The 24,307-nt window shown below is 35.0% G+C and overlaps 1 protein-coding gene across 1 annotated transcript; it reads right to left on the bottom strand.

Annotated features, from left to right (window-relative positions):
- Nucleotides 1-2,939: 2,939 nt before the first annotated feature.
- LOC132758538 (N-acetylgalactosamine-6-sulfatase-like) lies at nucleotides 2,940-22,993 on the bottom strand. Its single transcript, XM_060750214.1, has 14 exons — nucleotides 22,867-22,993; nucleotides 21,844-21,967; nucleotides 21,350-21,424; nucleotides 20,251-20,353; nucleotides 19,740-19,883; nucleotides 18,944-19,010; nucleotides 15,526-15,653; nucleotides 14,947-15,083; nucleotides 13,263-13,366; nucleotides 12,275-12,411; nucleotides 5,744-5,846; nucleotides 4,391-4,512; nucleotides 3,629-3,746; nucleotides 2,940-3,204 (listed from the first exon to the last, which is right to left on the bottom strand). Exons 1-14 carry the CDS (start codon nucleotides 22,975-22,977, stop codon nucleotides 3,118-3,120), a joined length of 1,560 nt encoding a protein of 519 aa, XP_060606197.1. The 5' UTR covers nucleotides 22,978-22,993; the 3' UTR covers nucleotides 2,940-3,117.
- Nucleotides 22,994-24,307: the final 1,314 nt, after the last annotated feature.

Raw genomic sequence — 24,307 nt, 5'->3', positions numbered from 1 at the left:
AATTAGCCCTTGACCTCAGTATAGTTTTAAAATTGACACGAAAAACATCAAATAAAGTTTAACTATTCAAAAGCAGTTGACAGAGAATAGAAGAAAAATAAAGGGCATTTAAAAATCAGGCAAGTAATACAACCAATCATAATGAACTGCTGTATAAATATATTTATTGTTGCAAAATGAAAGATAAAAAGTTTTTTAGGTGGGAGTATTTTTTCAAAAACAAGTACTGCTAGCGTAACTCTATGTACTTAATTATCAAAGTGAGACCAACTTATATATTCATTTGACAATAATAAACTTTACTTACACACACACACACATTGTATTTATGGTCATGTTATAACATAATTTGAATATGCATTGCACATTCTTTATACTCATACTTTACAATGAAATTTACAATATGGGAGATATCAAATTGGTCAAGGCGGAACTATAGATATTACTGTAGTAAATGAGTCTATTGGAGATAATACCATGACATAAGATTTGTAATTTAACATATATAACATATAGAACAACAGACAACAGTTTGAGCAATAGTTGAAAGGTACGTTCCCAGTAATGGCATCAGCTTTCCCCCAGCCATGTCGTCATAATACGTAACTTATCCGTTACTAAGACCCCATAAACATAATTGAGCCGCGTCACGACAAAACCAACATAATGGGTTTGCGACCAGCATGGATCCAGACCAGCCTGCGCATCCGCACAGTCTGATCAGGATCCATGCTGTTCGCTATCAGTTTCTCTACTTGTTATAGGGTTTGGAAGCGAACAGCATGGATCCTGATCAGACTGCGCGGATGCGCAGGCTGGTCTGTATCCATGCTGGTCGCAAACACATTACATTGGTTTTGTCATGACACGGCTCACATATTTCCTATCTACAAAAAAATCCCTTACTTCTTTTGTTATTATATATGAATACACTTCAAGGTAACAAATAGCTTTTACATTCTTACTTAACAGTTAGATCATAAAATATTTTTACCTTTATATACATTTTACATTTGATAACACAATAAGTAAAGCAATTACTATATGTATATTGTTATCTTGATACAATTACTTAACAAAAGACATGATACCAGTAATATCCGTTTCCCAAATTAATCCCGCAAAATTTACACTTTCTATATTCTACTTGATTATCATAATATCGTTTATACATGTACATATATATGCATAAAATTAACATTAAGTAGGAGGGTTTCACTTCTGAATCAACAATTTTAACAAACTATATTTACTGTTAAATGCTCAACTATTTTTTTATTCATAGAAAATAAACAGTTAAATCCTGATACCCTTAAAGCAAAAATAAGCAGTTCCCAAACCAATGCAGGATCTTCTGAATAACATCATTAGTTTAACAATGGTTAAAAAAATCTACCAATTTACCTGTAAATACACAAATTAATTTATGTGCTTTGGTTTTGAACCAACTGGACATGTACATATATGTCCCTTTGACATTCTTGCACTCAATTTCATAAATAATCTCTATTCTATAAGATAAATGCATTAACTATGTGAGATTCTATAAGCTAAACATTAACTATGTGAGATTCTATAAGATAAATAACTATGTGAGATTCTATAAGCTAAGATTCTTTGTTCAAAACACTTCTATAACAACACAACATGACACCAAAATGGGCATATATTGCTAACCTTAGTAAATGATAATCAAAATATTCTCAGGGCATCAGTTTTTATTTTGACCCCATTGCAATGACTTACATGTATACACCTGCTGTAGATCTGGTTTCAGTCAAGAAGATTTTTTACATATTTCTGTCATACTCAAGCCTATGAATTATATATCTTATTGTCAGAGCTGTGCAATATTTGACCCAAAAGTAATTATAAAGCTTTCAGTAAATTGTAAAGGATCGCTAGACAGCTCTACATACAAAATATCTAAACTATGAGCATGAAATTCCATTATATATTATTTTTAAAAGTTTTATTATCATCCAAAAGATTACCAGACATGGACAATTTTGACCATATAGGCATGAGTTCTACAATTTTTGCAGAACACTTTTGCAAATACTAAATACCAAAGTTTAGGGTCTTTTAGATTCTGACAAATAGATTTTAAAGTATTTCAAACTAAACTTTTTAACTTCTTTGGCCTTTTTATGCATTAGACTAAAAACAGTTAGAACTATTTGAGGATAATTCTTCTGCATTTTAGCCAAATTCTACCCGGTGGTTTGGAAGGAAACATCGTTGAAAGAAATTGTGACAATACACATCAGCAAACATTTGATCATCACAAAAACTCACATTTGAAAACTTTCTGCTCATGTGAGCAAAAAATGTATAAGTATATAAAAGTCAACATAAACACAGAAAAATATTGAATGAATTTTATGACTAGAAAAATAAACAATGAAAAAATAACTTCAGTCTTAACTTTGACCCTGCTGGAACCAAAAGTGATTAACCTTTGTCATGAGTATATAACCTGGCTAGCCTACACATTCGTGTAATCTGAACAAGCTTTAAACTGTAGACTGATCAACTTTAAATTTCATCTCGATATTCCAATTAATTATAATGGACAGTCAAATCCCTCGTGAATTTTGTTGGTATTAGCAATTTTTTTACCATTTTTGTTCATGGAGTATTATAAAACCATAAAAAAAACGGGTTTTTTTTCAGGGACAAAAAGAAAATTTTAAAAAAAAATCACTTTTGGGACCAAAAAAAAGGAAACACTTTTTGAAAATTTTGTAATTTTGGGTTTCCAAATAAAAATGTTTTAGCACCCTTTAATTTTGTTTAAATTTTTTTTCTATAAAATTTGTTTTTACTATAAAAAATAAATTGGTTTTTTGCTAAAAAAAAAATTTGTGGTGCTCTTTTATCATATATGATATGAGGGGGGTTTTTGCTATTGCAAAAAAGTCCCAAATTACTTTTAAATTCTTGTGTTACCTACTGGATATACACAGTGCACATGATGTAGAAAGTTATACTTTAAAACAACTAAAAAGATAACAGTTTATGCAAAATTGCACTTAAATGATATCTTATAAAAGCTTTGGATATGATTTTTTTCCTTTGGAATGCAAGATACATGTATTACTCCTATTTCAAGGCTTAATGTGGCCAAACACATTTCTTTGGGTTAGATGATGGTCCATTGTAACACTGCCCTAACTTCTCGCATCCAGGAGGAGACCAGTTCTGAAAAAAAAGAAATTTCAATAAACAATGAAATAAAAACATTTTTTAAATTTCATTTTAAGTTTTAAGTCACAAGAACACTATGTTTTAAGACCAAACATAGTAAATTCTAATACTGCAATTTTGTAAGGTGCTTTCCATTGGATAACATTTACAATTTTATAATTTATAAACATCATATATACATGTATAACTATCATACTGTACTATAAATCTATTTTAAAGATTTTTGACAGGTTACATGATACTAAAACAGTATTTTGCAATTTAACCCCCCCCCCCCCCGACTAAAACAGTATTTTGCAATATAATCCCCTACTAGAAATATTTATACTTGACCATATAACCTGCCAAAAATCTTTTTAACTAATAATATAAAACATTGCATTTAATTATAAAATCATATTTGCCAATCTTTACTCACCATGACAGATTTATCACACCAATTAAGCTGAGGTTTACCAGGTACAAGGTTTGCCCTATGTTGCTTCACAGCTTGTTTTATAGATCCTATGTTATCTTTATATTCTTGTGAATTTGGCCTGTAAATAAAAAAACACCTTTTTTTTCATTTCTTTTATATTTCTATCTTTGTTACTATTTCACCTTCCCTCTACTCTGTACAGTTATGCTTCCGGTCTTTATGTAGGGGTGAAGTTATTTATAAATATAAATTCCTGTTTTCACCAGAAGTTGACAATCTTAACAGAGTCCTAGCCCCAACTATAATCATCTTTTTTTTCTTTTGTTCCTGGTTGGATGGATTACCAATGACTAATGTGAAGCTTTTTATCTAACATTGAACATATTAACTATATCAACCTAGTTTTCCAGCCCCGCTGATTTTAACATTTTGGTCTTTTCTTTATTTATACTCTTTTAAACACTCATTTTAACCTTCTTGAAATTTTTCAAGCATTTTGTATTATATTTGTATTTCAAGAACAAAATGACACCTGAGAATAACCACCTTCCTTCCATTTGTAAAGACAACAGAATCCTCATGAAAAAATTCAGAGTCTCTGCACGGATTTATATTACAAATGTAATATAAATCTGTGGTCTCTGGTAGGATTCGAATCCACAAAAGAATGTCCAAATATGGTTGAGAGTCCAAGTGAAGAGAAAGCAGCCTTGAGTGGCAATAAAATCAAAGTCAGTTATCTAAATCTCCTACGATACTTACTTGATGATATATTTTTCCCCAGGGTCTCGTCCTATGTGAAACAACAATGGTTCTGTAGTATGATTAACTTGGTCATGTGTTGTCACATTCTCTATTGACTGGCCAGGGCAAAAATTGACTCCCTAAAACACAAAAATGTTCACCAAGAGTCATGCTTAAACAATGAAAATTTAGCATGAAACTCTTAACAGAATCATGTTGTTAGTTAAGAAGAAAAAGATGTAAGGAAAACAATTTAAAACAATAGTTGATGGAGATTACATAGTGGGTAAGATGCCTTCTTCTTATAACCATGAGAATTAAGAAATAATATATCCCAAACAGTGATTTTACTGCTCAATAACATCACTGTTTGGAGTTTGGATGCGAGGAATTATATCAGGAGGGCGTAGCCCGAGTGATATAATGATGCGCAGCCAGACGACAAACAGTGATGTTATGAAGTGATAAAATCACCGATTTGGATATATTATTCCGATTCTAACACGACATCAATAAATAAATGTTGCCGTACCTGATATTAAGCTAAATTTGTGCCCGATTTGTTTCCGTACTTATTTTCAGCGTGTTATATTTTTAGTGGTTACGTCACATGTATAATGATTACGTCATATGTCTAAATATAGAACGTCAACAGTGATTTTATTGCATATTCTAACACGACTCGCATTTTTCCCTATTGAACATAGAAGAACCAAAAGTGTGTGTTATTATGCTATAAAATCACTGTTTGACGTTCTATATTTAGACATGTGACATAATCATTATACACATGACGTAACCACTAAAAATGTGACGCGCTGACAATAAATACGGAAACAAAAAAGGCACAATTTACCTAAATATCAGGTACGGCAGCATTTATTTGTTGATGTCCTGTTAGAATCGAAATAATATATCCAAATCGGTGATTTTATTGCTTGATAACATCACTGTTTGGAGTTCGGATGCGCATCATTATATCACTCGGGCTACGCCCTCGTGATATAATTTCTCGCATCCGAACTCCAAACAGTGATGTTATTGAGCAATAAAATCACAGTTTGGGATATATTATTTCTTAAATAACACACACTTTCTGTCCTTTTATGTTCAATAGGGGAAAATGCAGGTCGTGTTATGGGTTTGAGATCACCTCGGGTTACTGAATTGTGTTTTTATATGGATACCATCAATGGTAAGTTTAACAAAGATAATTTTATGGTGAATAATAAAAACTAAACACATGTACATTCTTCCAATTAAAGCTTCTATAAAATATTCACTGAAACCCTAACCTAAATATAATGAATTTTTAAAATGCAAAGGAGTAATATATAATATTCTAGAAAATTACAAAAGACTAAAGTTTACCCTTTGAAATTCCTGTACAGAGTTTGTCCATGTCCACAGATGTGCTTTATACTCCCCTAGCCTTACTGCCATAAGTTCATTACCCCGATAGTAAAACAATGGTCTGAAGATAAATCATATATAGAGACTTAAAGTCACAGATGCCACAATGGCCTGAAGGTAAATCATATATAGAGACTTATAGTCACAGCTGCCACAATGGCCGAGTAGGTAAGGTTGCTGACTTCCAATCACTTGCCCCTTAAAACTTTGAGTTCAAATCTGGCCAGGAACATTCTTTCATGTAAGAACATGTAGGGGCACCCCAGGTATCACTCTTTCAGTAAAAATGGGAAATTATCATATAGCCTTACTGTGTTGATGTGTGAAATTGTGTAATGGATTCGCCCTCTTTGAATTTGGAACAGTCCATTCAATGTTTCAGGGATTTCAGTATCAAAACACAAAACAAGAGGGCCATGATGGCCCTGAGGTCGCTCACCTGTATATAGGCCCCCAACCCCCCCCCCCCCAACGTTGCAGGGCCAATTTAACCCAAGGGCTTTTATTTGCACAAACTCGCTAGACACCCATAAGAAGATGTTTCATGCTAAACATCTAAGCTCTAGCTCATTGGGCTTTTTGAAAGAAGATTTTTTTTAAGTTTTTACTATACGCATATAGTTAAAAAACAATGACACCCTGGGGCCGGGCCAGTTTTGACCCCAGGGCTTTTATTTGAACAAACTTTGTAGACACTTACTAAAAGATGTTTCATGCTTAATATCTTAACTCTAGCTATTTGGGTTTTTCCAAAGAAGATTTTTTAAGTTTTTGCTATACACATATAAGGAAAATCAATGACCCCCGGGGCGGTGCTAATTTTGACCCCAGGGCTTTTATTTGAACAAACTTGGTAGACACCTATTAGAACATGTTTGATGCTCAATATCTTAGCCATAGCTCTTTGAGTTCTTTAAAAGAAGATTTTTTAAGTTTTTACTATATGCATATAGGGAAAATCAATGATCCCCGGGGGCGGTGCTAATTTTGACCCCAGGGCTTTTATTTGAACAAACTTGGTAGACACATATTAGAACATGTTTCATGCTAAATATCTTAGCTTTAACTCTTTTGGTACTTTAAAAGAAGATTTTTTAAGTTTTTACTATACAGTAAAAACTCGCTAATGAGACCAATGAAGGGACTTTACAAATCTGGTCTTAATAGCGGGTTGGTCTCATTAATGAGTTTGGCCAAACAGAAAACTAGGCAATATATTAAGGGATACCATGTACTGTACACATGTTTAATTCTGGGCTAACCCTATTTCAAATGAGAAGATATAAAGCATACTGTACACTATTTTTTTTTTATTTTCATTTATTTTCTTTTACTTTTTAACATTATTAAAATTTTAAACTTCTTTAGAGGAGACAAAAATGTATTATGAATGTTCTTTAAACACAAACATATTTTTTACAATTCTTGTTAAAAGAATGACACGACTTACTCTATTAAATCACCAATTTTACTACAAAGCACGACCGGAAAAAACAATTAACCTTTAATTATTTTCACAAAAGTTTTCATCGCCGAATAACAAACTTCAAAACCTAATCGTATTTGTTTAAAATTATGGAACGAAACGAGATAATGATAGCAGCAACACCTCTAAAAAACTTATTGAAAGTTTCTGTTCAATACTTTGTTGTTTTAATCCCCCAGTTATGACATTTAAAGGTGTGAAAATTAAGAAATTATCGACAATATTATTGATCATTTCCGGGTATAATACAAAGTAACCTTGACCTCTGCCATTAAACTGGATGTCGTTTTAAAGTCGTAAAACTAGGACAACTGTTGTTTACATCACGTGTCAAAAAGATTTCAGCAATATACACGCATGTCAATATCAAGGTGAGAAAGTGCCCGGCGGTCGTATTTATGGGTTTCCAAATGTACAGAATTTACGAAATGGGACTGAATTTACTGGTCGCATTACGGAATAACGGGGTGGTCTCAAAATCGGGGTTTAGCGACCATTAAAATAAAGAATAAAAAATTCGGGTCTTTAAAAAATCGTTCGTATTAGCGGGTTGGTCTCGAAAACGGGGTGGTCGTAAAGCGGGTTTTTACTGTATGCATATAGGGAAAATCAATGACCCCCTGGGGTGGGGCCAATTTTGACCACAGGGCTTTAATTTGAACAAACTTGGTATACACCTATTAGAACATGTTTGATGCTCAATATCTTAGCCATAGCTCTTTGAGTTCTTTAAAAGAAGATTTTTTAAGTTTTTACTATATGCATATAGGGAAAATCAATGACCCCCCGGGGCGGGGCTAATTTTGACCCCAGGGCTTTTATTTGAACAAACTTGGTAGACACCCATTAGAACATGTTTCATGCTAAAATATCTTAGCTCTAGCTCTTTTGGTTCTTTTAAAAGTAGATTTCTTAAGTTTTTTACTATAATGAATAGGGAAAATTCATGACCCCCCGGGCGGGCCAATTTGACCCCAGGGCTTTTATTTGAACAAAACTTGGTAGACAACTCACTAGAAGATGTTTTATGCCAAAATATCTAAAAGCTCTAGCTTCTTACGGTTTTTTAAAAGAAGATATTTAAAGTTTTTTCTTTCGGTTGCCATGGCAACCAAGTTTCTGCATGGAATTAAATTCTTTGAACAATTTTTAAAGGTGACCACCAAAGGAACATTCCTGTGAAGTTTGGATGAAATTGGCTTTGTGGTTATGAGGAGATGTCATTTAAAGTAAAAAGTTTACGGATACGGGACGACGGACGGACGCCGGAAGCGAAAAGCGATCACAAAAAGCTCACCCTGTTCACTTTGTGACAGGTGAGCTAAAAACTGAGCTTACCAACTATACAGAGCCCAGTCAGACTGCATGGCTGGAGATACCAACTATACAGAGCCTAGTCAGACTGCTGCTGGAGATACCAACTATACAGAAGCCCAGTCAGACTGCTGCTGGAGATACCAAACTATACAGAGCCCCAGTCAGACTGCATGGCTGGAGATACCAACTATACAGAGCTCAAGCAGACTGCATGGCTGGAGATACCAACTATACAGAGCCCAGTCAGACTGCATGGCTGGGAGATACCAACTATACAGAGCCCAGTCAGACTGCATGGCTGGAGATACCAACTATACAGAGCCCAGTCAGACTGCATGGCTGGAGATACCAACTATACAGAGCCCAGTCAGACTGCATGGCTGGAGATACCAACTATACAGAGCCAGTCAGACTGCTGCTGGAGATCCAACTATACAGAGCCCAGTCAGGACTGCATGGCTGGAGATACCAACTATACAGAGCCCAGTCAGACTGCATGGCTGGAGATACCAACTATACAGAGCCCAGTCAGACTGCATGGCTGGAGGATACCAACTATACAGAGCCCAGTCAGACTGCTGCTGGAGATTACCAACTATACAGAGCCCAGTCAGACTGCTGCTGGAGATACCAACTATACAGAGCCCAGTCAGACTGCTGCTGGAGATACCAACTATACAGAGCCCAGTCAGACTGCTGCTGGAGATACCAACTATACAGAGCCCAGTCAGACTGCATGGCTGGAGATACCAACTATACAGAGCCCAGTCCAGACTGCATGGCTGGAGATACCAACTATACAGAGCCCAGTCAGACTGCTGCTGGAGATACCAACTATACAGAGCCCAGTCAGACTGCATGGCTGGAGATACCAACTATACAGAGCCCAGTCAGACTTGCTGCTGGAGATACCAACTATACAGAGCCCAAGTCAGACTGCATGGTGGAGATACCAACTATACAGAGCTCAAGCAGACTGCAATGGCTGGAGATACCAACTATACAGAGCTCAAGCAGACTGCATGGCTGGAGATACCCAACTATACAGAGCTCAAGGGCAGACTGCTGCTGGAGATACCAAACTATACAGAGCCCAGTCAGACTGCTGCTGGAGATACCAACTATACAGAGCTCAAGCAGACTTCTGCTGGAGATACCAACTATACAGAGCCCAAGTCAGACTGCATGGCTGGAGATACCAACTATACAGAGCCCCAGTCAGACTGCATGGCTGGAGATACAACTATACAGAGCTCAAGCAGACTGCATGGCTGGAGATACCAACTATACAGAGCCCCAGTCAGACTGCATGGCTGGAGATACCAACTATACAGAGCTCAAGCAAGAACTGCATGGCTGGAGATACCAACTATACAGAGCTCAAGCAGACTGCTGCTGGAGATACCAACTATACAGAGCCCAGTCAGACTGCTGCTGGAGATACCAACAACTATACAGAGCTCAAGCAGACTGCTGCTGGAGATACCAACTATATACAGAGCCCAGTCAGACTGCATGGCTGGAGATACCAACTATACAGAGCCCAGTCAGACTGCATGGCTGGAGATACCAACTATACAGAGCTCAAGCAGACTGCATGGCTGGAGATACCAACTATACAGAGCCCAGTCAGACTGCTGCTGGAGATACCAACTATACAGAGCTCAAGCCAGACTGCTGCTGGAGATACCAACTATACAGAGCCCAGTCAGACTGCATGGCTGGAGATACCAACTATACAGAGCCCAGTCAGACTGCTGCTGGAGATTACCAACTATACAGAGCTCAAGCAGACTGCATGGCTGGAGATACCAACTATACAGAGCCCAGTCAGACTGCATGGCTGGAGATACCAACTATACAGAGCTCAAGCAGACTGCATGGCTGGAGATACCAACTATACAGAGCTCAAGCAGACTGCTGCTGGAGATACCAACTATACAGAGCTCAAGCAGACTGCTGCTGGAGATACCAACTATACAGAGCCCAGTCAGACTGCTGCTGGAGATACCAACTATACAGAGCCTAGTCAGACTGCTGCTGGAGATACCAACTATACAGAGCTCAAGCAGACTGCATGGCTGGAGATACCAACTATACAGAGCTCAAGCAGACTGCATGGCTGGAGATACCAACTATACAGAGCTCAAGCAGACTGCATGGCTGGAGATACCAACTATACAGAGCTCAAGCAGACTGCATGGCTGGAGATACCAACTATACATAGAGCTCAAGCAGACTGCTGCTGGAGATACCAACTATACAGAGCTCAAGCAGACTGCATGGCTGGAGATACCAACTATACAGAGCTCAAGCAGACTGCATGGCTGGATACCAAACTATACAGAGCTCAAGCAGACTGCTGCTGGAGATACCAACTATACAGAGCTCAAGCAGACTGCATGGCTGGAGATACCAACTATACAGAGCTCAAGCAGACTGCTGCTGGAGATACCAACTATACAGAGCTCAAGCAGACTGCTGCTGGAGATACCAACTATACAGAGCCCAGTCAGACTGCTGCTGGAGATACCAACTATACAGAGCCCCAGTCAGACTGCTGCTGGAGATACCAACTATACAGAGCTCAAGCAGACTGCATGGCTGGAGATACCAACTATACAGAGCTCAAGCAGACTGCATGGCTGGAGATACCAACTATACAGAGCCCAGTCAGACTGCATGGCTGGAGATACCAACTATACAGAGCTCAAGCAGACTGCTGCTGGAGATACCAACTATACAGAGCCCAGTCAGACTGCTGCTGGAGATACCAACTATACAGAGCTCAAGCAGACTGCATGGCTGGAGATACCAACTATACAGAGCTCAAGCAGACTGCATGGCTGGAGATACCAACTATACAGAGCTCAAGCAGACTGCTGCTGGAGATACCAACTATACAGAGCCCAGTCAGACTGCTGCTGGAGATACCAACTATACAGAGCTCAAGCAGACTGCATGGCTGGAGATACCAACTATACAGAGCTCAAGCAGACTGCATGGCTGGAGATACCAACTAATACAGAGCTCAAGCAGACTGCTGCTGGAGATACCAACTATACAGAGCTCAAGCAGACTGCATGGCTGGAGATACCAACTATACAGAGCCCAGTCACACTGCAAAGATGTGCTGGCTGGCCTGGGTCTATACTGGTGACAAAGGCTAGTCATTTCATTTTCCAGCAGTTTAAGCGTTTATAAACTGTGTTCAGATTGTAAGAATCTTACACTATCTGCCGGTATAGACCTGAGTACCTAGCTCAAGAATAACTGTTTATGGTGGTAACAAGGCTCTGCTCAGTTTCCATTAAACAGTTATGTGAGAGCTAGATATTCTGTCTGTGATGACAGCCAGTGTTTGATTCCTTTTCTTGCATATTACAAATTAATGATATCACAGATAGAATTTACAAAACTGATATTTTCATTCAGCACTTTTTTCTAATAGTAGCGTATGAATTTACAACTTCATTCATAATGGCACATTGACATCATCCTAAGAATGCAACTCATTCATAAAAGGTGCGTGGGAATGACATCATTTGCAAAACGCATGACTTGTCTTACATGGTAGGTGTAAGACAGGTTTTTCGAGCAGCGGTGTAAACAGTAGATAATCCTGTCTTATATGCTAGAATAGCCAATGAATGATGGACAAAATTTTCACAAATATCCAGTCCTACCTTTTAATCTCATAATTTCCAAACAGAACTTTTGTCAGGTCAAGGCCATCCACTACTCTATCTGTAGGTATATCCTGGCCAGCCAGACTAGCTAGGGTAGAGTACAGATCCATGAGAGATCCAAGCTGGTTGGAAACCTTAAATTAAAAGATAGCAGTCGTATCCTGATGAAGCAAACTGGTATATAAACTAAAGTACCTTTAATACCACACTGATGCTCTTGGTGTGTGGTGTTATATTTCACTTTCTTGTTTACATTTGTAAAAATGATAATGTGAAATTGAAAGTGTTGATTTGCCTTAAAGTTTGCTTTACTTTGAAACTATATGTGCCAGTGACGAAACATATTGGCCAAGTCTCAGGATAACCTGAAGAAGGGTATATAGTACCCGAAACCGGTAGTTTAAGTAAATATAGAAACCGACCTGGTTTTTTTATGTGTTGTTCTCCCCTCCCTATCTTTTAATTTATTGTTAAGTCTCATAATAATAAAAAGGTACATCAGTAGATAGCCTAATCATTGTGTAAATATTTTCTATCGTGCATTATGTTCAAAAGATGATAAAATATACTGAAACTTTATCATCAATTTTCAAATTACAAAGTCATGAAAATATCTCATTCCACATACATGTAGTTTATTACAGAATTTGGATTCTATTTGATTTATTTTCAAACAAGATGCTATGAATTCAGACATTAAAGTAAAAATCTGAGCAAAATCTAGTTTTTGAAAGTCATAAACTAAAGATATTTGCTGAAATTAAAGGTAACTGCTATACAAATTAACTGAAACACTGTCCAGTGCACAATGATAAATGGTCTAGTGCACTAGAAGAGCACTTCAAAGTGCACATGTCTTGAGGTGCATATTGAAGCACACTAGAAGTGCACATGTAGTGCACACCAAGTGCATTTTGTGTAATCTTTAGTGTGAACTAAACTGTACATGTATGATATAGACAAACAAAGATAAAACAGTGTTTACCTGTCCAGGTATTATCCGTGATGGCCACCATGCTATAGATGGCTCCCTCATTCCACCTTCAAATGTTGTCTCCTTTCCACATAAAAATGGACCATTACTACCGCCTTTCATAGAAATTTTCAAACTTTACACAAGAACATACAATACAAGTACATTCATAATTCAGGAAAAAATAATGCCCCAGTTACCACAGAAGTAGAGTTGAATTAAAAGTGGGCGAAAATTTATAAATCCTTGCTACATATTTACATTGACAAGACAATCAATTATAGTAGATTTTTAATAATATGATGAAACAAAAAATTCTCTAAAATTGGTATTTAATTGATAATATCATGTCACAAATGGGTCCATTTTTGTCAATGCACTTTAATAAACTATATAAAATTTGAGAATGGTACATATGTATATGAATATTTGATGTTTTTACATTAAAACTATGGTTAATGAGTTTGTTTTTTTAAGTTGATAAGAACATGTTGCATAAAAATAATAAATGATTGTTTCAATCAATCAATTGATAGTATCCTTCTGATTCAACTCTATAACTGATTGTGATTTCAGTCTAATTTTCTAGCATAATAGACATCTATAGATATAGAGGATATTTGTTTAGTTTAATGTAAGATTGGAAAATATTTCACCGAGTGAGCACCAAAAGGTATATTAAACGAGTGGCGCAGCCACGAGTGAAATATGAACTTTTGGTGTTCACAAGGTGAAATATATTTCGATCTTACACTAAACTAAACAAATTTTCTTTTTATTACATGCAAAGAAACGTTTTAAAAAGACATTAAACCTAATACTTAATGAAAAGCGCGCCAAATAATAATATAATGTGATGTCATTTATGACATCACATTATTAAGTTGGTACTCAGTACTGTGCACGCTGGTATTTCACTGAAACAACGTAAGGGGCTTAAATTCAAAACAGTGAATTTAACAGTAAAATTACCAATTTTATATCACTGGTATATTTCTATAAACCACCAAAAAGCATGTAATAAAAATATTAAATTAACCCATACTGTAGACTTTTGTAAACATTGTTACAGTTTTCAGTCTAAATTTTTTTTAGGGTATTTCAGACTCAACTGTACCAGGTTAAAAAGTTAAATTTCAAACCTTGGGTTTTTATATTTTTGGTTGGGCCTTAATTACATTTTCAACACAATTAAGGTCATAGAGCCATTTTTTTTCCAACTTTTGTGGTGGAGGAAGACCCCAGGTGCATTTCTGTGCATTATTTCAGGCACAAGTGGGTACATGAGTAAAACCACTGACATTCTGTAAGCTAACTGGAAAGTTTCCTCATATGGAAGAATCCAATGTCCCTATTGGGATTCCAACCCACAGTGATGAGAAGCAAGTTGTTTAAACTAGCGACCTTTATCACCTTGGTTGTAATGAGCAGAGAGGTGATTTACACTTTTATATGTAAAGAACCAGTTAAAACTATTGTTATAGACAATAATTGTATCACACACCAACTTTCAAATGATAAAATAACCAAGTCTCTTTTGGGAAAGGCATGTATATCGTCACCTTAGTGCAAAAACTCAATAACTGCATATAGATAAAGAAGCAGATATTGAGTTCTTGCACTAAGGTGACGATATGTGTTCCTAAAATAAATGCATGTATATGCACTCAAACTTTAAACTTCAATGTATAATTACCGTGAATTTTGGCATAGGTGGCAGCACCATTATCCGACGAGAAGAAAACGAAGGTGTTTTCTTGGACTCCCAGTTGTCTCAGCTTGTTGAGAATTTTACCTACACCATAATCCAACTCCCTGACTACATCACCATACCTGTGATTATTAATATAGATGAATAATAACTTGAATTCTAACACGACTCGCATTTTTCCCTATTGAACATAGAAGAACCGAAAGTGTGTGTTATTATGCTATAAAATCACTGTTTGACGTTCTATATTTAGACATGTGACTTAATCATTTTACACGTGACGTAACCACTAAAAATATGACACGCTGACAATTAGTACGGAACAAATAGGCGCGATTTAGCTAAATATCAGGTACGGCAGCATTTATTTGTTGATGTCGTGTTAGAAGCGAAATAATATATCCAAATGAGCAATCCAACATAATGACAATATTTTAGATATTTCACTTGCCTGTTGAAAAACCATAAAGTGTTTTTGTTTAAAAATGTATCATATAACCATTTACAGAACAAGCTGTGGTACATTCCATGAAAACATCACATAATAATGTAAATTATACATACAACCCTCTTCTGCTGGTACCCAGGAATGGTTTAGAAGCATACAATGGTTCATGTGTGGCATCAACAGCCCAATATAGGAAGAATGGTTCCTGGCTTGACACCTGTGATTCTATGAACGTCAGTGCTTCCTTAAGAAAAAAGAAAATATGAAAATATATTTCATTTTAAATGATGTGTGTATCAAAATGTTTTCATAAGGTCAAACAGTGCAGAAAAACTTGTTTATAAAGGCCATATTAATGACATAAGAAACAAGCAATTATCATAGTATTGCAAGCAATCCATAAGTCCTCTACCGGTTAGAACCCCATCAACATTCTGAAGGGCCATTGGCCATTCAGTAATGTTTCAATTTTTCTCTATTTTAAGTAAATTTGTTGGAAAAGTTCTTTAAAAGTGATCACAGGAAACAGTTTTTATGAACAGACAGACAGACAGACGGACTGAGGACACTCTAAAATTAATATTGAAACATCCCTGTTACCAAAATATAACATTTTAAAAGCAAAATTCTTAAAGAGGAGATAACTCTTGAATTAAAGATGCAATTTCATAAAAAATTTCAGCTCTTTTTGACTAATCACAAATATTGTTATATTTGCCATGTTTTAAGCCTATTTTTTGCCAAGGCAACTGATATTTTATCAAAATCGGAAGAACAGATAAGACATGCATAATCTCAAAACTGCTATCTACCAATATGTCAAGTTTCATAAAAATATTTCCAGTACTTTTTGAGTTATCACTGGATTCAGTTTATGTGTAAAATTTGCCAAATTTTCAGTCTATGTGTTGCCATAGCAACCAGAATTTTCAACATAGGAAGGAAAGAAAAAGACGTGCATAATCTCAAGACTGCCATCTACCCATATGTCAAGTTTCATAAAAATATTTCCAGTACTTTTTGCGTTATCACTGGATCCAGTTTATGTGTAAAATTTGCCATATTTTCAGCCTATTGGTTGCCATAGCAACCAGAATTTTCAACATAGGAAGAAAAGAAAATGACGTGCATAATCTCCATACTGCCATCTATCCATATACTAAGTTTCATTAAAATATTTTCAGTACTTTTCAAGTTATCGCGGGATCCAGTTTTGTGGACGGACGGACTGACAGACGGACGGACGTCCGTTCTCACATGACAGTAATTATGTGGCTACTCTATTGTTCTCTCTATTGTTCTTTTTAGCCACACAAAAGAAAATAGCCACATAAAAAGCATTACGGAATGAATGACATCAAAGAGAAAGAACAGTTACCTATTGTCCCTCTAGCCACATAATTACTCTCCTGTGAGTGCGGACGGACAGACGGGCGGAGGGTAAACCTAAAGTCCCCTCCGGTAAACCAGTAGGGGACTTTTAACAAGAGCAATGACCTAGTAGTCAAGGATTGTGGTTTCAAGTCCTATTGGGGTCACAACCCCATGCTTCCTTATACAACAACAGCAATGGTTAGTTTCAGAAAGTGGACTTGAGAGGAGCTAAAATAAACTACAAACTTTCTTAAATAAATCATTTTTTTCAACGTATCTAGAAAAAAAAGTTTTTCCATTGTACTGTTTACTGGTTTTTATTGTACTGAACTAACAGCATGTAAAATGATGTTACAATAATATTGATAAATTTGATAATACTTTGATATATTTCAGATACCATTACATGTATTAAGCCAAGTGAACTGTCAGCAATGTTAATTCACAAAACAAATTGACTTCTTTATATTGCAATTGAGATGTGCAAAAAATGAAAATAAATATTCAAGCCTTTATAAGATGGTTACTCTATAAACCTTCAATATGTAATAACATGTAGAAACATTAAAAACCCTTATTTTCTTTGATTTTTCCTTTAAATGCCAATGTGCCTTATTCTTACTTTTCATGCATAGTTTCAATGATCTATACATAAACTTTGACAACTTCATACCATTAAAGTCATGTACTGGTACAAAGTCCAGAAAAACTGTACATGTATTGTGCTTTAATGGTTAATTCTTTGACAATTTAGCAAATGTTATAAATACAATTAGAATACATATTGTATACATTTTGTAAACAGTTAATATATTTTTCCAACACTAAATGTTTTGAAACCCTCACTCTTGTTTAATTTTCTTTTTTATGCCACTTTGAACACATTTTTTACTCATATTTTGGTGGTCAAATCACCAAGCCAGCATTTCTAGTTAACCCATTACTTCATGAGCATTTTGTGAAAAATGGCTGTTTTCATTGAAAAGTCATCTGTAACAAGTTCAAATTGCTTTAAAACTAAAAAAAAGGCTTCAATACTAATCAAACATGGCACAAATGTTGACTTGACCATTGCCTTTGTAACAACATGCCCAGGCTTAAATTTCCTGTTTCCATGGCAACGAGGGGACATCTCAAATTTGCCTAAAATCACTATTTTGCGTTGATTTTTTCCATCAAAGTGCTACAACTTCTCAAAGGATTGAGATAGAGTCAAATGCTTTTCAGCGTTAGTTACACGTTACCTTATGATCGATCTGGGGTCATTTTAGCCTCTCACAAGTCCAAAATTTTCTTGGTGATGAGGGGAACTGCTGCCCCCTGCAAACCCCCCAAACAGAAGGGGGCACATCCCCCTTCTGGCAACCCCCATTATGTATCTTTTGGTTGGGGGCTGCGCCAAAAAAGTGGTCACTTTTTTAAACAATATTTCTCAAACAAAAACAAGTGTTGGGGGCCTAAATTAGGCATTTTTTCACAATTTGAGACAACAATAAGTGAGGGGGTGAAAAAGGTGTTAAAAGGTGTGTAATGGGTTAACTAACTAGTAATTACCAATATCTCTGCAAGTGACAAACTGCTAATCCCACAGTTTTTAAATCAGCAGTGAGAAACAAATGATCATAAAACTAGTCTCAGAACTAATCTCAGAGAAATTATTGCTTGCAGAAGGATCGGACATGTGGCCCATGGAACACAAATCTGATATTCTTACTATTGAGCTAAGCAGTGGGCTAATCTGAAGCATGCAGTTTTAAGAATGACACTAAAACTTTAAGATATACTATGCTCATCCTTGGGTAAAATATTTTTATCAAAGAAATTTATTGAAATCTATGAAATTCTTACTGAATATGTCTAATTTGACTAAAAGAATGAATGGACTATGTATGGGAAGCTGCGTTCCTTATTACAGGTCAAGTAAAATTTGCCTTTTCTTTAAATAACTGCCAGTTTTTTAAAGGCACTATACATTCATTGTGTGACCATGTATGGTGTGTAGAATTTTAAACAAAACATATCTACTTTGTGTGAAGTCAAAACATGTTAATGAAATATTCACAAAGAGACTGTGTACCAATTATCAATACATTTGTATATTCAAATACCAAATTTGAGCAAAGTATATCTATAGAAGATAATGGAAGAATCTAACCCTACCTGAATATAGATCTGTGTAAGATTGGATTCCCCTGTCTCTCTGTCTATCAGAAAATCTTGATAATACCTGAAATTCCATCAAAATAAAGTTTTATTTTCCATGCCCTATGTTCAACAACTACACAAAGTTTCCCGCTTTCACGGGACCAGATCACTAAAATTTCTCCTGAATTATGAATGAGATAACTACGTCTTTTGTTGCCTACAATAAAAGCTACTTCAAAATCATAAATATTCATGGGTCACTAATTTCCATGGTTTTTGTGGATATGCCAATCCACATATTCAAGATCCAATGAAATCTTATTTTGTTGGCTGTAAGATTATGTTCATATTACATTATCTGTTTTTTGAGGTTTTGCAAGAACAGAAAACCCATAAATTTAAAATCCCTCAAAATAGTCCTTTTTGACAAAATCACTAAATTTAATGTCAAGGAGTTAAGTGAATTCACAGTATACATGCAATCTCATTAAATCATATACTAATTATCACTCCACCACCCTTCACTAGGTAGCCAAGAGAAGTAACGGAGCGAAATGATCTGATTTTAATGAAAATGAGTATACATGTTTCCCTCAATTTTGAAATTGTATGATTTTTCCATAAAAAGGAGTTTTCGTTCAGTAAAAACTGCACATATTTCCTTTATTAATTATCAAATTCATGTTTGTTATTCCAAGATATTTTCTTGTCAAAAACTTGTACACAGAAATTTATAAATGCAGTAAAATATGTCATCGTACGGTTTAAATTTCACACTGTATACATTCATGGACATTTATAGCATACCTACCTGCCAATCATTTGTTTATCTTTATATACTGGAATGTTTGGTGTCTTCTTGTTATCGTACGGTCCAAAATGACAATTTGGTGCACCAAACCATTCATCAAAACCATGTTTGAGGGGATGATACTGAGGCTGTTGACCTAAATGCCTGTAAAAAATATCATTACATAAATAACTGTAAAAAAACAAACTCAACAACACATTCATTTTTAATGTTTTCACAAGTCATAAATATTCAGTGCTGAGTATTGTTTTGGTGAATAAGTGCAATGTGTGTTTTAACTTTTAAGAATGATAAAAACACACTTGTTTCAAAAGTTTTTTGGCATGGGTAAGGCAAAGCATTACTGACTTAACAGAAACATTTCTGCATTCTCTCCTAACCCACAGGTATTATATAATCAAACACATGTAAAACACAATTGTGAGCTTTGATTACAGTTTTAAGTTCATTGACCTTTTTTATGGCAGATACGGAACAAATGCATGTTTATATAAACCAAATCATAACATACCATTTTCCTATGATTTTATTTCTATAACCAGCTTTTTTCAGAATCTCTGGCAAAAGAATTTCATCATCAGGAATTCCTCCAACAATATCTTGAGGTGTGTAGGCTGAAATATAAATATTAAAGCCTTTATGACACTTAATTGTTATAATGGACACACCCTGCTTTGAAACAGTCCACCATTAATCTATAAGCACAATAAAACTAAGCAGTGAAAAATAAAGTCTGGTTAGTCTGGACACATATGCAAGCAAATACCCAGAGTTAAACCAACAGTTCAATAAGCAAACAAAAAACAAGAGCTGTCAGAATGACAGCACACTTGATTATCTTCAGTGCTTGATAGTAAAACAAAAGCCTGGATAATGTAATAAGAATTAACAAAGTGATGAATATTGAGAAAAGACATTTGTTATGTTTACAAAGTGTCTTATTTCATTCAAAACCCATGCCAGAGTTAAAGGTCTTGTAAACTGACCTTCAATTGTAAAAGCATGAAATAAATTTTAGATGAATACAATCAGCTGATTTTTGAAAGATTAATATTTCGAGGAAAAGTTAAACAAACATTTTCTAAATTTCACAAAGGGCCAAAATTCAATCAAGTCTATGTGTTATGGGCCTCCGATTATGGTTTTAAAGACATATATTATTAAGTTTCATCTGAATAGCCTCAATAGTTATGAAGGTTGATGCTGCACAAAAAACATTAAACAAGAAATTTCTAAGTTCAAAACGGGCCATCATTCTCTCAAAATCCAAGCTAAAGTTATGGGCCTTAAATAGTGACTTCTATTATGGTTTCAAATAAGTGTGTGAAGTTACAAGTCAATATCATTGGAGGTTGAGGAGATGTAAAACTTTAATCAGTGTTACACCAAAAAAGACACTGATGCCCAGGTGAGTAGGGTAGCCTTTCTATTCGTCAAAAAGTCAGGCTAAAAAGCCAAAATCCTTGGAAGGACAGTAAACAACAGCAGTTATAAGCTGTAAATGATTAAAAGTGAAGTACCTATCCATGAAAGCCCAGCTCTTTATAAAAGACATGTTCTGGACTACATTGCATGAAAAGAGAGAACAAAATTTAATGAAATAAGCTTACCATTTCTTGCATGAGCATTATCACTGTAGAATCCATTTCTGATAGGTAACCTCCCCGACATTAAAGCTGCTCTAGCTAAAATTAAGGTAACATGTATATACAATACATCTCTTTCAAACAACATTTACTCCAACTACCCCTACAATATTAAACCTTTGATCAACTGGCATATAAGATCAAGAGATGTCTTTTAACAAGTCTTCATAATAGCATTAATTAATTTTATTCAATAATTTGAAAGCGGAATTATTCTCATTTTATACATTTCATTTAAATACATGTAACCTTTGCTGTTGTCAAAATAAACAATTCCTGTATTTCCTGTAAACAAGTATACCTGATGAATACTTTTGAGTGGAATTGTTGTGTTTTTTTGTTTTTTTAAATAAAACAATATACTTTTTAATTGAAACTCTGAGTTGATTTCTATATTCAATCATACATTATACTGTAATTAATGTGACAAGAAAAGACTCCACAAAATACTGACTTACAAGGTGAACATAGAGGATTTGCTGAATAAAAATCAGGAAAAAGCATTCCCTCTTCTGCCATTCTGTCAAGATTTGGTGTCTCTTTATTTGGTTCACCATAAACACCAAGATCTCCCCATCCCATCTGAAATATAAAGATAGATTTTCAGGTCTTCTCAGTTGTTCATTTAATGCCTGAAATGTAATTCAACAAAATTTATGAAATGTACTGTGATCTGGCTAGCTTAGCTAAAACAACTGCATTCACCCATAGAGTGAGGACAGCTGGAAATTAAACAACCAAAAACTACATGCAATGTATTTTAACTAACTTTAACAGAAATTAATTTTTTTGATAACTAAAAGCTCCATGTTTTAGCCTTAGGCCCACTTCAACACTCTGCCTTGCTGTTACATGTGTATGTTAACCAATAATTTTATAACAGAGACTAGGTTGAGTGTTTGCCTAGTAATCAGCAGGTCTTGGGTTCAATTGCCAGTCAGCTAGTGCTGGAGCTGTTGAAGGTTTTTCTATTACACAATATCATGATAAATATGATACTATATATGAAGGTTACAAATACACTCATAAAAATTTGTGCACTGTTTACATTAAAAAAAGTGTGCACTGCAATGTGTTCATGCAAATCTAGTTCTGGCTTTCATAACTTAATATGTCGGTTTTATTTTAACATTGTGCCACAGGTCTAGCAGTACTATAAAACCTGTTCGCTGAAGTATCTTTAATTATGAATAGCTAATTGCAAACCGAATAGGCGTCTGATATTGTGCATCAAACGTTAACAAATTGTGCACTCGTATTTTGCTAGTTCAATCAAGTGCATGGGAAATTTTCTGTGACATATTTAACTGCAATTTAATTAAAAAACAAAGCAGTTAGTTTATTCATATATATAGCATACAACGAATGATGTATCAGCTGTAAAATGACTCATCACTGTAAATTATCGAAAAATAGATACGGGTAACAGATACAGAACAGAAAAACAACAAACTACATACATACTGTAGAAAAGTACTTACATCATCCATTAACATTATTATAAAGTTTGGATGAGCTGCCATTCCAGATTTAACGAAATATATCAAATAAACTAAACTTATTGCCGAAATCAAATCCTGTACGGTCGCCATTTTGATTGTTGTGTCACATGATACACTATCATATCACATGGCAAACTCCTCACAGTGATTACCTCCCTTGGCAGAATTGTATAGTGTTTCCGGAAAAATTAGTATACCGCACTGAAAATCATCATCATCAAAATCATCATTAAAATCATCATTTACAATATCATAACAAACATTATCATCATCATCATCATCATATCGACCAATATCATCATCATTATCATCGTGTCAACCTCTATAATCATCTTCAGAATCATCATATCGACCACTATCATCATCATTATCATCCTGATACCGACCACTATCATCATTGTCATTGTCGTCACCACCATCATCATCATCATCGTCGTCATCATCATCATCATATCGGCCACTATCATCATCACCATCGTCATCGTCGTCATCATCATCATCATCATATCGGCCACTATCATCATCATCATCATCGTTATCATCATCATCATCATATCGGTCACTATCATCATCATCGTCGTCATCATCATATCGGCCACTATATATCATCATCTTCATCATAATTAGCACAATCAACAACTTAATCACCCTCATTATTATAAACCTAACCATCATCTCATTAACATCATCATGATCATCAAAATCATCATCATTATCATCATTAACTCCATTACATCATCATAACAAATGTTGCCTGATATATTATGTAATTATAGTTCAGACATTAGTTTTAACCCGTAACATTACGAATTTTTTTAATGGACTTGTCAAATTATTAGTTTTTGGCATCATGTATGTAAAATGATATGTCATATTCCTGATATATTATTAGTTATAAAGATTGTTGACAGGTTATATGGCCCTATATAAACGGCTATTTGTAAATATAACCCGGGCCGCTAGGCGAGGGTTATATTGCAAACAGCCGTTTATATACGGCCATATATAACCTGTCAGCAATCTTTATAACGAATTTATAATACAGCAAGCATCATCTATTAGAGAAAAAAGTAAGATTTCTTTATGAATCGACAACAGCCGTGTACGAGTTTATAAAACTATAGAAACGTCACAATTATCCAATGAAAAGCGACGTTACAAACGTGCAGTATTATAATGCTTTTTATATTTTAACTAAGGAACTAAAGTATAACCATGTATGAGATTTTGAGATTTTGCTTTTTATATTGTTCATGTTTCAACATTTTTCAATTTCTTCTCAAAATTAAGTTGTTTGAGTGAACTTTATGAAATCCCGATTCATTTTTTTAAATTTTTTTTTAAGAATATATATAAATGCACATAATTCAATGTTTACAGTGAATTACTTACGAGTAAAATATTTGTATCACATTGCCTA

The sequence above is a fragment of the Ruditapes philippinarum genome, unplaced genomic scaffold (genome assembly GCF_026571515.1).
Source record: "Ruditapes philippinarum isolate M1 unplaced genomic scaffold, ASM2657151v2 ctg199_1_1_1_1, whole genome shotgun sequence".
In the NCBI taxonomy this organism is placed as follows: Eukaryota; Metazoa; Mollusca; class Bivalvia; order Venerida; family Veneridae; genus Ruditapes; species Ruditapes philippinarum.
The sequence above is the reverse complement of the archived record's forward strand: the minus strand, read 5'-3'. Positions and strand labels throughout refer to the sequence as shown.

What these genes read in the sequence shown, in the direction of transcription:
- LOC132758538 (XM_060750214.1), bottom strand. Translation starts at nt 22,977, where the DNA reads ATGGCGACCGTACAGGATTTGATTTCGGCAATAAGTTTAGTTTATTTG. An exon ending in TAATAATGTTAATGGATGAT is followed by an intron (nt 21,968 to 22,866) that starts GTAAGTACTTTT and finishes TTTATATTTCAG; the next exon opens with ATGGGATGGGGAGATCTTGG. An exon ending in CACGGATAATACCTGGACAG is followed by an intron (nt 12,412 to 13,262) that starts GTAAACACTGTT and finishes TTTTAATTTAAG; the next exon opens with GTTTCCAACCAGCTTGGATC.